Source organism: Sinocyclocheilus rhinocerous, unplaced genomic scaffold, assembly GCF_001515625.1.
Source record: "Sinocyclocheilus rhinocerous isolate Xijiao unplaced genomic scaffold, SAMN03320098_v1.1 scaffold2572, whole genome shotgun sequence".
NCBI lineage: Eukaryota > Metazoa > Chordata > Actinopteri > Cypriniformes > Cyprinidae > Sinocyclocheilus > Sinocyclocheilus rhinocerous.
The window spans coordinates 48,578-61,964 of record NW_015633224.1 but is presented as its reverse complement, the minus strand read 5'-3'; the positions used below and the strand labels follow the sequence as shown (position 1 = coordinate 61,964).

General features: G+C 35.3%; 2 protein-coding genes across 2 annotated transcripts; one reads left to right on the top strand and one right to left on the bottom strand.

The window, feature by feature from the left end:
* Positions 1 to 3,366: 3,366 nt before the first annotated feature.
* On the top strand, positions 3,367 to 5,342 carry LOC107743953 (retinol-binding protein 4-A-like). The gene is made up of 6 exons (XM_016557412.1): positions 3,367 to 3,460; positions 3,547 to 3,666; positions 3,747 to 3,883; positions 3,978 to 4,084; positions 4,611 to 4,823; positions 4,916 to 5,342. Exons 2-6 carry the CDS (start codon positions 3,565 to 3,567, stop codon positions 4,933 to 4,935), a joined length of 579 nt encoding a protein of 192 aa, XP_016412898.1. The 5' UTR covers positions 3,367 to 3,460; positions 3,547 to 3,564; the 3' UTR covers positions 4,936 to 5,342.
* Positions 5,343 to 6,583: 1,241 nt separating this feature from the next.
* On the bottom strand, positions 6,584 to 12,752 carry LOC107743952 (centrosomal protein of 55 kDa-like). Its single transcript, XM_016557411.1, has 9 exons — positions 12,639 to 12,752; positions 12,233 to 12,445; positions 11,880 to 12,140; positions 9,716 to 9,760; positions 9,473 to 9,623; positions 9,123 to 9,382; positions 7,464 to 7,535; positions 7,005 to 7,130; positions 6,584 to 6,900 (listed from the first exon to the last, which is right to left on the bottom strand). Exons 2-9 carry the CDS (start codon positions 12,425 to 12,427, stop codon positions 6,691 to 6,693), a joined length of 1,320 nt encoding a protein of 439 aa, XP_016412897.1. The 5' UTR covers positions 12,428 to 12,445; positions 12,639 to 12,752; the 3' UTR covers positions 6,584 to 6,690.
* Positions 12,753 to 13,387: the final 635 nt, after the last annotated feature.

The following is a 13,387-nucleotide window of genomic DNA, read 5'->3' as shown; positions in this document are numbered from 1 at the left end:
GAAACCCGGTACCAATATGGCACCGGTACCTATGTAAACGGTATGTACTAGAACCGAATCAGAACGCAGATTTTGGTGCCATGCACGAGCGATCGACTGAAATATTTGTCCTCTGGTTCTCTGAAACGAATGTAAGAAGCATCATCACCGGCACTCCGACTTAAACGCTCAACTCAGGAAACGAGAGCATCCGAGGAGTGCGTGAATTAAGTAATTACACTTGCTCTGATGGCAGCAGGTAGCCTTTCGTTAACTAAGCTAAACATGCTTAAATTAAAATGCCTAAAGCTAAGCTTCCCTTTTATTCACATTTCTAAACTTGTTGTCCAACAAATGAGAACATTATAACCTTCAAAACGTTAATATGTTCTGTTTACTCAGTTACAGCTATAATATCAATGTCTTTGTCCATATAAGGGATTTCCTGGAGGGTCATGAGTTCTGCTGTGTCTGGATATGTGGAGGGCGCCCTCTGGCGTCCAGTATGAATGAAACAGAAATTCATGTGTTTATAGTGCTAATGGCCAATCCATCATTTTGGGGGAATTTTTATTTATTTGTTTTTTTAATAAGTATCGGTTCAGGCACCGTTTAGACACCGGAACCGTTTTAAAAGTATCGATTTGGCACCGGTATAGAAAAAAACCCAAACGATACCCAACCCTATTGTTGACACATATCTGTGCTGATACATGCAAGACAATATCAGCAGTCCATCAGCATCACCCAGTTTTCTGATATTTACCTGCTCATTCCCAGACAAACAACCAAAAAGGATCACCATTTGTATGTCAAATATTGTCTGCTGCACTTCAGCCTAAAAGAAAGATCTAATGAGCTGAGATTAGGCTTAGTCAGCTTGATATCAAGATCTGGTTTGCTTAACTTGTATTAGTAATGTTGCAAATAAAGCATTGGAAGATTTAATAGCATTTGTTTACAAACCTCCCATAAAAGTTGTAGTTGCAGGACCATTTTTCATTTTCATTATTGTTTAAGATAATAACAGATAATGTTCAGTCAGCTGGTCATTATCATAAAATAAATGTGGTGTACCAGCTGACCAGTACTTTATCCTGTTGTTTTACATAGATGCTTACTAAATGAATAAATGAATGCAGTGGTAAATTGAGTTTATCCGGCGTAAAACATGTGCCAAATCGGTTGTGCGGAACCCCTGATAAAAGGGAGCAAGCCGAAAGGAAAGAGAGAGAGTGGTAAATTGAGTTTAAATCATTTTATATATATATTTATATTTTTTTATATTATCATATATATATATATATATATATATACTTACCATTAAAAATATAAATTTCTTTCAGAAATACAAAATAAATCTTACTGACCTTAAACTTTTGAATGTTAGTGTAGGTCAAACAATGTTTTGCTGCCATATGTGCCATTTTGTAACAAGTTACATAACTTTGTCTCTTTCTTTTAGTTTTTCAGAGCAGGGGAATTTAGGTCACCTGGAGTTGTCCCTCAACTGCATAACTTACGTCAGTGCAACTGTTGGCTCCAAATAAGTCCTGAAAAACTCAACAGAGGTTATTTAAGAGACAGCAAATTTAAGTTTCCTGTACATGTTTAGGTGCTGATTGAACAAATAGAACATAGAAGGAGAACTGGACTTTGATTTGCACTTAGTTCTCTGTTTTCAATAAGAAAAGACCAAAATTCTTTCATTTTTATTCATTTAGTCTCTTTCAAAAGAATGAAAACCAGCCTTGAACAGCTACAGAGTGAATTCATGTAAGTTGGCAAATGGGAGACAATTTGATACTATTACAAACCTGAATACACTTTTAAATGCGGTTTTACAAATGCTAGAGCTGTGGCTTTCAAAATACCAGATTGCTATCAAATAGCACACCCAGATTCCCGACTGAAGATGAAGATTTGACAGAGCAGCCATCAAGTATTAGAGAATATTCATTGCATTTGGACTATGCATTCAATTAGTTTTGTGAATTGCTAGGTTTTGTTAGTTAGGTCGCAAAGAAATATAGAGCTGAGTATCATTAGCGTTACAGTGAACCAACAATTAACACCATGTTTTCTAATAATATCTCCCAAGGGTAGCATGTACAGGGTGAAAAGCAAAGGTCCTAGTACTGAGCCATGTGGTACTCCATAGTGAATTTTGCTACAAACTGATAACAGTCAAATAAATACAATTTGAACCAAGCCAATGCAGTTCCACTAGTGCCAACATCATTTTTGCATCTATTCAAAAGACATTGTGGTCGGTAGTGTCAAATGCAGCAGTAAAGTCTAGTAACACTCAAATGTATTAGTGTCAAATGCAGCAATAAAGTCTAGAGAGATACAACCATAACTGGGTAAGTGCAAGTCATTTGTAACTCTAATAAGAGCAGTCTCGGTACTGATTTGGTCTAAAACCTGACTGGAAATCCTTGCAGATACCTAGGATTCTGCCAGTTCTAGTGTTTTTTGAAAGAGAAGGGAGAATCAAGATCAGTCTTGTAGTTAACTAATTCTCTAGGATCAAGTTGTATTTTTACCTAATGAGAGGCTTTTCAAGCCAGCTTGAAAATGTTTGGGATATATCCTAATGACAATGATTAAATAATAATAATATTAAGAAGAGGGTCTATGATTTCTGGAATTATCTCTTTCAGTAGCTTATTTTGTATAGGGTCTAATATACAAGTTGTTTATTTTGATGTTTTAACAAATATAGACAACTCTTCCTCTCCAATAGCGAAAAATAAATGGAATTGTTCCTCAGGGGATCTATAGTGCACTGTCTTATGTGATACTGTAGCTGATGGCTGCATGGGTATAATATTCTCTCTGATGGTATTAATCTTGCAAGTAAAGAAATTCACATAGTCATTGTTGAAATGCTGTTTGGAAATCTTTTGATCTATTTCTCGTTAATGTAGCCGCTGTATCAAATGAACACATCGGGTTACGTTGTTTTCTTCTAAAAGAGTTGAAAAGTAAAGCAGTTTTGAGGGCCTTCTTTAGGCAACAATCACTACCCTTCCATGCAATTTGAAATACCTCTTGTTTTCTTTTCTGCCTGCTGTGCTCTTTTTTTCTGGGGCTGCTCTCTTTAGGGTGCAAGTGTGATACAGTACCATTTTTCTATTGCATTGTTGTAAAAAGCCTCTTTTAAAAGCTTTATATTTAAGAGTGTAAAAAGGTTCTGTGTTCACCGAACAGAAATGTTCCCTTTTGAAGAGGCTTCAGGGAATGTAAGAAAAACACTTTAGGTGATGAGCAAAGGTCAACACTACTGTGTTCCCTGTGAATACCTGAATCACAGCTGTTGTGTAAAAATTTTGTCCAATGACAGGGATGGTGGAGACTGAATTTGGGGTCTTTGGGTGGGATTATGAAATACCCCCAGAAGCGCGTCCCTGTATAAAAACACCTCGCAGGAATCCAGCTGCATCACTACAGATACATTTCAGATACTGTGATCAAGGTACTTGAGCATTAGGATTTGTTTAAAGGACAACAAAGTAATAAATTTTTTGGTCTTCTCATAACCGTTGTACTCATTTTTCACAGCTCAAGCACAGAAGCAGCATGCTCAGGCTTTGCATAGCTCTCTGTGTCCTGGCGACATGCTGGGCACAGGACTGTCTGGTGAGCAACATCACCGTCAAACAGGACTTTGACAGGATGAGGGTAAGTTAACCAGTGTTTTTCTTCTTTCCATACGTTGATTTTGAGCTTTCGTTCCTCATATTTGTCCATCGACCTTGCAGTATCAAGGAACATGGTATGCCGTGGCCAAGAAAGACCCCGTTGGGCTTTTCCTTCTTGATAATATTGTCGCCAATTTCAAAGTGGAGGAGGATGGAACCATGACAGCCACCGCCCTTGGAAGAGTCATAATTCTCAAGTGAGTTTAAATGGCATTTTATGCTGTTGTGGCGCAAAAATTGTACTTAGGCAATGGAAAGGATTCTATTTTCACATGCTGTTTTAAACTTCAGCAATTGGGAGATGTGCGCCAACATGTTTGGCACTTTTGAAGATACAGAAGACCCTGCTAAGTTTAAGATGAAATACTGGGGAGCCGCAGCATATCTCCAGACTGGATGTAAGTGTACATTAATCATATATAATTGTATATTATTATATATGTTGCTACATAAAAAGTTCAACAGGTAAAATTCAACAGGTTAAAAACTGATCTTGCAAAAACTATGCAAATGGTTAGTTGATTTGTTTGTATATGTATTTTTATTTTATTATATAAATTAAAATATGTAATATATGTATATATTTTCAATTGATATATTTAATATAATTATTTAATAATCTTTAATAACATTTTTATTTATTTTTAATTATTTAAAATGTATATTACATTATATACATATACATATGTAAATTATTTCAATAATTTAATCATCTTTTAAAACCTCTTTTCTTTATTTTTGATATTATGATATATATATCATAAAATTTATTTTATAATATATATATTTTTGGATGACTCAAACGCAGATGTATTGTAAGCATGGTTCTTATTAAACCTAGCTTGTGAAATGTGATTAAATCATATGTTACGTAAAAACCCGACAGCTCATCTGCTCATGACCTTGTCTCTGACCGTTCCACAGATGATGACCACTGGATCATTGACACCGACTATGATAACTATGCCATCCACTACTCCTGCAGAGAGCTTGATGTGGATGGAACCTGCTTGGACGGTTATTCCTTCATCTTCTCCCGATATCCTGATGGCCTGAGGCCTGAAGACCAGAGGAATGTGACGGAGAAGAAACAGGACATCTGCTTCCTAGGCAAATACAGACGCGTTGCACACACTGGTAAGATGGTTGAGCCTCATAAATGATTATTATTTAGATTCACTCATAAGTTCTAAATGTGCTGATGTGTTTTTACTTTTTTCATTATGCAGGTTTCTGTGACACTGCCTAAACGACCACTACACAAAGAGCGTCGGAGGATGTAATCTGACATGTTTTATATTTTGAACAAATATGTAAATACAGTAAGCATGATACTTAATAAAAGAGAATGCACAATTTTGCACAAAGCAAAAGGAAAAATGTTTAATAACAGTAAGTTGCAGGATGTAACTGTCTTTTTTTTCCAAATAAACTTGGGGGGGGGGAAAGTATAATTACTGAATTCAGTGATTGATGCTAGTAAACTCACTGTCACGAAGGTTTTATCAAAGGTTTGTTTGAACTCGTATGAACTAACAATACAAACAGAGCTGGTAAATTAATGCTTTTTGTTGACAGCTCTACTAACAAACACGTTGTGCAACTTGGACCATGATACAGAGTAACTGCTGTCAGCACACAGATTATATATCAGTCTGAGGAAATAATCACATTAAGCCAATCAGCCACTGCCATTATTAACCTTCTTTCAAAACGTAATAAACACGTTTATATTATATACAGGTACATCTATACATTTATGTACAATATTTATAAACTTGTTAATTTGCATTCTAATTAGAAACATCATGGAAAAAAAAAAGTCATTTTTAATATATATAAAAGCAGGAATTATATTTATATAGTTAAGATTTATATCACTAAAATCAGGCTATAAGATTAAATAGTTTAGATTAAACAAGTTATATAATGCATACTATAAATATATAGAAAATAATACATATGATTTCATATTTTCAAGAAATCAGATTACATTTTTGATATATGCACTAAAAATAAAAGCACCATTTAGTCTTGAAATTTCATGTTATGTAAATATGTCAACTGAAGAGCGTAAATAACCTCAGTAGGACACTGGAAGGATTCCACAAAATTATTTGGACTTCTTGTCCAGTTTTTCTCTCATATCGTTTGCCTGGTGGTAAAATAATGCATGACACTTCCCTAGAATTAGACCCGTTCTCCTCCGGCTACTGTGCTTCACTTAATCCCATCTTTAAATAGTTTAATGCAGGATTTACACATGCAGTCTAATTCAAGACAGATTTGGTTTGCAAAGTCAGTACTGACGGATGCTAATGAGTGGCTCCCAGACATCTAACACTTCAGAGGTACCATGAGGATACAAGGGCAAACTAGGAAACAAACCACACTGTCTTTTTCCATTTATTCATTCAAGTGGAGGACACAATTCAGTGAAGGACTCTGTAAATAACCTTATTTTTAGGTACAACACTGATTGAAAAAAAAAAAAAAACTGAATATGCTAAATATTGCTTTATTTATTGTATGCAAGAAAACTGCAAATAAAAGATCAACCTTGTCACCAAAAGAGAACTAAGCGGGAAAAAAAACATTAATTTTTTATCACATAAATTAAAATATTTTTTAAATATGCCCCATGTAAACCGCTACTTCTATGAATATTCTAGGAAAGTTCCTTCAAACTTTTTTTCTACTTATATTTGTTCTTCAAAATAATAATAAAACACTTGTTAATATAAAAATACTGAAACATCGTCGGCGCCAATAGCCTAGTGGGCAGTGCACAGACATATAGTGCCGTTGCGTCCCGAGTTCGAGTCCCGTCCCCCTCTCTTTCTCCTACTTCGCTTCCTGTCACTGCTATACTGTCCTATCAAAATAAAAATGCCAAAAATAAATCTTTTAAAATAAAAAATACTGAATTTTTTTTGGAATGGTGGCTACAATAAAAAGTCAAAAAGTGCCCTAAACAAAGAAGTTTTAGCACAAAGCGTGTGTTTTAGCTGAAGCAGTAGTCGAGGTGGGCTAGCAGCTCTCTGTGCTGGCTGGTGGGATATGAAGCGCCACAGTTTGGACACTCCAGGATACTCTCATCTAGTATGTTATGGACTTTAGATGGAGATGTGGTTTGATCTTCAATAGTAAGTCTTTCAAAATCCATCCTGTTATAGGAGCTGGGCTCAGAGAAGCGAGACTCTCTCTGATGTTTCTGAGGCACAAGGTCAAAACAGGCACATTATTACACAAGAAAATGACAGATACTGTATATCAATGATCATGTCAGGACACGTCACAGAATATCTCAGAACTCACGGCAGACTCCAGGCGTGTAATCTGGTCTCTGGCCTTACGAAGCTCTTTCAAAACTTTCTGCAGCTGGTGCTGTAGAGTTTGACGGTCCAGTTTATCACTTTCACATTCTTTGGCCGACAACTGGATCTATAAGATGGTCAGTGACAGTGGCTTCTTTTTTACTTATCATTTTATACATTTTCAGCAAAACTTTAAAGGGGTCATATGATGCTTTTTTAAAGATCATTATTTTTAAAAATTATATATTAAATTATAAAAATTATTTTTATATAAAAAAAAATATATATATAATATATATAATTATAAAAAAAGAATAAATTATATTATATAAAATGATTTATAAAATAATTATTTTATCAATTATTGTATAGTATTTTTGAAATTGAATGAAATTGAGAAGCGTGCTGGATGTTTCATTCACAGCTCTATTAACGCTAGTGTTACAGATGATCCAAATACCTGTTGTTCCAAAATAGCGATTCTTTTCTTCTCCTCCTGCTGATTCATCAGGGATTTCTGCAGTAGATTCACCTTTCAGAACAGAAAACATTTAGCTTTTAAACTTTTATTCATCTTTTATTTTCTAGCAGATATAGTGACTGCACAAATGAGCTGCTTCAAACTTAATTTTACAACTAACTGTGAAGTCATGAAAACACATGTGATTTATGTTGTGACCAAAATGTTCAACAAATACAACTCATAACTTTTTTTTGGTTTGTTTTAAATATAAACTTTTGACTAATAAACAATATGCATGCCTACTGCCTATGAATTTCCAGTAAAATCTCATGAGCATCTGAAGATAAGCAAAGTCTCATTAAAGTTTTTGACACTAATATAGTATTATTAAAGATATATTTTTTTTTTCAAACTGTTTGTACATCACTAAATTGCACTTGCCAAATTAAAATGCATTATGTATATTGGCATTAGATGGGCTGTTGGCCACCCTGCTCTCTAGATATTGACCATTAAAAAAGGCTGTTACTATTTATTTATTTGTTTATGATTTAACGCCATGTCAGCAGCAATGGCAATATTCATAGCAAAAACAATTCAACTACATAATTCAAACAATTCAATCAGTATTCTTTCAATACAATGTTTACAATTTTGTCTCAAAGTCAACACAAAAAAATGTAAATAAAAAAATTAAAGCAAACTAAAATAACAATAACAACACCACAAAAAATTATTATAGTCTGACAAAAATTTTAAAATTATTTTAGGAGAAACCTTTTTTTCTCCTAAAAGGTCCTAATAGTAAATAGTCCTAAAAGTACTAATATATTTTCTTAATAAAAACATTGTCTAGTACAAGTCTGTTTCAATCTACCACCCAGAATGAGGTTAACACAAGAAAAGAAGAAGAAAAAAAAAAAGTCTGTGAGCAGATTAAGAAAAATATGAACTTAATTTGAAGGGCCAAAAATGTCTTAAAGGTGGGGTAAGTGATTTCTGGTAGCCAATGTTGACATTTGAAATCACCAAAACAAACACGCCCCTACCCCCAAAAGGGTCTCGCCCCTATTTTGATAGCTCCGCCCCACACATACGTACGCAACCCAGGCAACGATTAGTTCTGTGAAACAAAGCAAAACCAATGTTACACCGTGTCTACACCAGACGCGAGTTTGCGCGGCGCGACCAAAATACTATAGAACTCATTATAACCAGTGATGTTGTCTACACCATAGATATATATACATATCTATATGGTCTACACTGGATGCGGCGCAGCACATCACGACAAATCCCCGACAGAAAACTGCTGCTGCGTTCTATTCATGACGTATTGACACAAATTTCAAATGATTTTCAACGGTCGCTTTGTCGCGTCCAGTGTACTAGACAGACTTTAGCGGTTGCGGCGCAGACACTGTGTTACTCTCCTATCGAGAATAAACAAAGCAACCTCGGCGTCCGATCGCAGGCCTTCCGAAAATTCGCTTACCCCACCTTTAACTTTCAGTTAATTTAACACTTAATTAGAATTTTTTCAAAAATGCATTTTTCAAAGTAAATGCATCTTGATTTCAAAAATGTCCGATTTTGTAAGTGAAAATAGGACAAAAATACCAAGTATCTTTTGCACTGAATGATTCCCATCTGTACCTGCATCAGTAGTTCGGCCACCCTCTTCCTCTCCTCCTCCAGCTCTCCCTGCAGTCGAGCGGTTCGCTCTGATGAACGCCTCCTCTCCTGCAGAGCCTCCCGCTCGCGCTTCCTCTCTTCCAGGAGCTGCTCCCGGGCCTGAGCCGCTTCCCTGCTCTTCTCCTCATACCTTCCTCTCAGATCCTTCAGTTCTGTCTGGATTCGGCTGACTTGGGCGCGTTCGGTCTCCAGCTCACGCTGAGCCACCTGTCCGGACTGGCCTGTGTGGCGAGAAGAGAGAGTGAATGATGCTACTGCATTAAACAGACCCTATATGACCATTTTGAGTGAGTATTTTTAAAGCTTTGTACAATCTGAACTGGCTTCTTTGTGCTGTTGTTGGAGTGCTTGATTCGCTTCATTTAGCTGCGTCTCTAACTCTTTGGTCCTGGCCAAAAAGCCCTGAACGTAGGCCTCCCGCTGCTGGTCATACACAAGCCAGTTATGGTTCTTCTCCAGAGCCTGGACTCAAAGACAGAGAGAGGAGCGACAACACATGAGTCTGGAAGAAACACCAGGAAGCTCTTATCTGAACTCTTGAGATGTGAACTCACGTCTCGCAACTGCTCCTGAACCACCGCAAGCTCACCAGACGGAACCTGTCACGACCAATGACACAAAAATATCAAAATAAACACTGGCTAAATGAGCAAAAATTCAATCGCAAAGAAGCATAATGCATCTCATAAAAAGGATAGACAAAACCTTTTACATCTTATATTTAGCAATGTTCATTTTCTTGACTGAAGATGGTGTGATTGAGTTGACCGATGAAATTAGGGTTTGCGCTTAACTGGTTAAGGGGAAAACAATATCACACAATATAGTTTATTACAGAATTTGAACAAGGAACACAAGCATAATATTTATCAAATTAAGTATCAATAAACTGTAGTATAAATATTATATTCGTAATTATAAACAGAAGAATTAGTTGTGGTCTACTAACATCAGTCCCTCAGCAGTAGTTAGGCAACTTCTCTGAGCAAGAAACTAGTTATTTGATGAAACACTGCCATCTAGTGTGTGAAGCTGGCCATGCTTTCATTTGCTTGGAAACATCCTTATGTTAAATGACAGGATATTACATAAAAAGATGAGCTCATTTTAATACGTGCATAACAAGAAAGGCAGTTCTGTTTGTATTTGCCTGTATTAAAATATAATTAATTTCTGTTATGGCACAGCTGATTTGTTGGCCAATTATTAATAATGCTTATTATTATCAATGTTGCTTACATTTTTTGTGGAAACTTAGATTTTTTCCCCCCAGGACTCTTTTATGAACAGAAAGTCCAAAAGAACAGCATTTATTTTTTTAAATAGAAATGCTTGTGTAACATTGTGTGTCCTTGCTGAAAAAAAAAAAAACGTATTTCTTCTTCTTTTTTACAACCTTACACCAAACTTTTGGTAGTACATCACTGTTTCAATAAATATTTGAAGCTGAACAGCTGTTTTCAACATTGATAATAATAATAAGAAATGTTTCTTGAGCAGCAAAACCCCAAAACCAGTCACAAGTAGCACGGATATATTTGTAGCAATAAGCCAACAATACATTGTATGGGTCAAAATTATAGATTTTTCTTTTATGCCAAAAATCATTAGGTTATTAAGTAAAGATCATGTTCCATGAAGTTATTTTATAAAATTCCCACCGTAAATATATCAAATCTTCCTTTTTGATTAGTAATATGCATTGCTAAGAACTTTAAATGCGATTTTCTCAATATTTGGATTATTTTTGCTTTCAGATTCCAGATTTTCAAATATTGTACTATCAAAACAAACCATACATCAATGGAAAGCTTATTTATTCAGCTTGAAAAAAAAAAAAACGTATTTCTTCTTCTTTTTTACAACCTTACACCAAACTTTTGGTAGTACATCACTGTTTCAATAAATATTTGAAGCTGAACAGCTGTTTTCAACATTGATAATAATAATAAGAAATGTTTCTTGAGCAGCAAAACCCCAAAACCAGTCACAAGTAGCACGGATATATTTGTAGCAATAAGCCAACAATACATTGTATGGGTCAAAATTATAGATTTTTCTTTTATGCCAAAAATCATTAGGTTATTAAGTAAAGATCATGTTCCATGAAGTTATTTTATAAAATTCCCACCGTAAATATATCAAAACTTCCTTTTTGATTAGTAATATGCATTGCTAAGAACTTTAAATGCAATTTTCTCAATATTTGGATTATTTATGCTTTCAGATTCCAGATTTTCAAATATTGTCCTATCAAAACAAACCATACATCAATGGAAAGCTTATTTATTCAGTTTTCAGATGATGTATAAATCTCAATAAAAAAAATTGACCCTTAAGACTGGTTTTGTGGAACAGGGTCCAAACCATACATCAATGGAAAGCTTATTTATTCAGCTTTCAGATGATGTATAAATCTCAATTTCAAAAAAAAAGATTGACCCTTAAGACTGGTTTTGTGGAACAGGGTAACAAATAGAAAAACGTTATTTTAAATAGTAATAATATTTCACAATATTACCGTTTTAACTGTATATATATGATCAAATTCATGCAGCCTTGAGGAAGCAGAAGAGACTTTCCTCAAAACTATTTCTGAATCATAATTAATCCAAAATTGTTCTAACAGAAACCGCACAGTTTAAGCTCAAAATTCTTAACAGGACATTTGTAAAATAAAACTTTTCCATATGAAGGGTCTAAAGTCACCTCCCCTACCTTTTGCTTCTCAAGTGTGTCACACCTCTCAGAAACAGCACAATACTTGTTTTTCAGGTCTTCGGTCTCCTTCGAGAGAGCCTGAAACTGTGTCTCTCTCTGTTGGGCCTCCTGTTGTTTCTGCTCCAGCTGGCTCTGCAGTGAAGACACCACGTCCCCGTGAGCGGCACGCAGCTGCTGTCTGAGGCTGGAGATCTCCTGCTCCTTCTCCAGCAGCTGCTGCGAGTTCCTCTCCCTCAGCGTCTCCAGGGCCAAGATCCTCTGCAAGTTAAAAAGGGAAAACACCTTCATAATAATACTCTTTGTTTTGTAGAAATGTAACTGCATCACAGAAAAATACATAGACATCTCACCTCCAGGAGTTTGGCTTGGTCAGAGTCTGGATGCGTGTTTGGCTGTCTTCCAGCTCTCTTCGTGTCCTCCAGGCTTTTCTTCAGCTGCTGATTCTCTCTCTTCAGTTTCTCGATCTCCATCTCCACTGATTTGGAGCTGCTGCTTTTAAAGCCCAGTTTATTCACGATGGTCTCCTTGGCCCCCTTCGCCGTCATGTCTGGACTGAGTGAGGTCTGGACATAAAACATATAACTTATGTAAAACTAACCATAACAAAATCGAAACGAACGAATCGACCCACTGATCTCTCTCAGGTAACGTAACGTTAACTTACTTACAGCACAGTTATAGCGAAAGTCCGGTTTAAGAGCGTTATACAATTATATCTAGATAAAACAAATAAATTGTAAAATAATATTTACTTACGACAAGAATTAGCGCCTAAGTGAGGAAGTATATCAACATCAGCCTGTGAAAACGGTCCTGTTTCACTTCCGTGATAATGAAAACAAGTTTAAATACGGCGCGTCCTGCGTCATATCCGGAACACGTCGTCTGGTGGTGGTGGTGAAGACAGGTGGCGCACTAAGATTCTGTAACGTACGTTGAATATTTGCAAAAAAATAAGTATTACTATACAAAAAACTGTAATTCGTAGTGCATACAAACATTTAAAATAACCATATGCAACTAGGCTAATAAGGATGTATGTTACTTAGCCTAATTCATTAACTGAATATAACATTTTAACATTTATTTTAATACAAAAATGTAGGGTCTGTTTAGTGTCTTACCTAACCAAGGCTGCGTTTATTTGGTTAAAAATACAGTAAGAACATTCATATTTAGTAAGTTATTATCATAAAACAGTTTTCTGTTGTAATATAGCCTACTTTAATATGCTGATTTCCTGCTCAAAAATAAAATAAATCCTAGTTTTTTGAAACCAGATGTGCTAAATTCATATTTTTGTGGAAACGGTGATCATTTTTTTCAGGATTCTTTGATGAATAGAAAGTTCAAAACAACAGCTTTTAGGCCTATTTAAAATAGAAATAATTTGTAATAATATAAATGTCTTTAGTATCATTTTTGATGATTTTAATGCATCCTTGCTGAATAAAAGTATTAATTTATTTTTTTTAAATCTCACTAACCCCAAACGTTTGAAAGGG

Bases quoted from the DNA above. Each gene is read 5' to 3' on its own strand.
- LOC107743953 (XM_016557412.1), top strand. From the start codon at position 3,565: ATGCTCAGGCTTTGCATAGCTCTCTGTGTCCTGGCGACATGCTGGGCA. The intron at 3,667-3,746 runs GTAAGTTAACCA...TCGACCTTGCAG, and splicing joins AGGACTTTGACAGGATGAGG to TATCAAGGAACATGGTATGC. The intron at 4,085-4,610 runs GTAAGTGTACAT...ACCGTTCCACAG, and splicing joins AGCATATCTCCAGACTGGAT to ATGATGACCACTGGATCATT.
- LOC107743952 (XM_016557411.1), bottom strand. From the start codon at position 12,427: ATGACGGCGAAGGGGGCCAAGGAGACCATCGTGAATAAACTGGGCTTT. The intron at 9,383-9,472 runs GTACAAAGCTTT...CTCGCCACACAG, and splicing joins CAAAGAAGCCAGTTCAGATT to GCCAGTCCGGACAGGTGGCT. The intron at 7,536-9,122 runs GTACAGATGGGA...CTGTTCTGAAAG, and splicing joins TGGCCGAACTACTGATGCAG to GTGAATCTACTGCAGAAATC.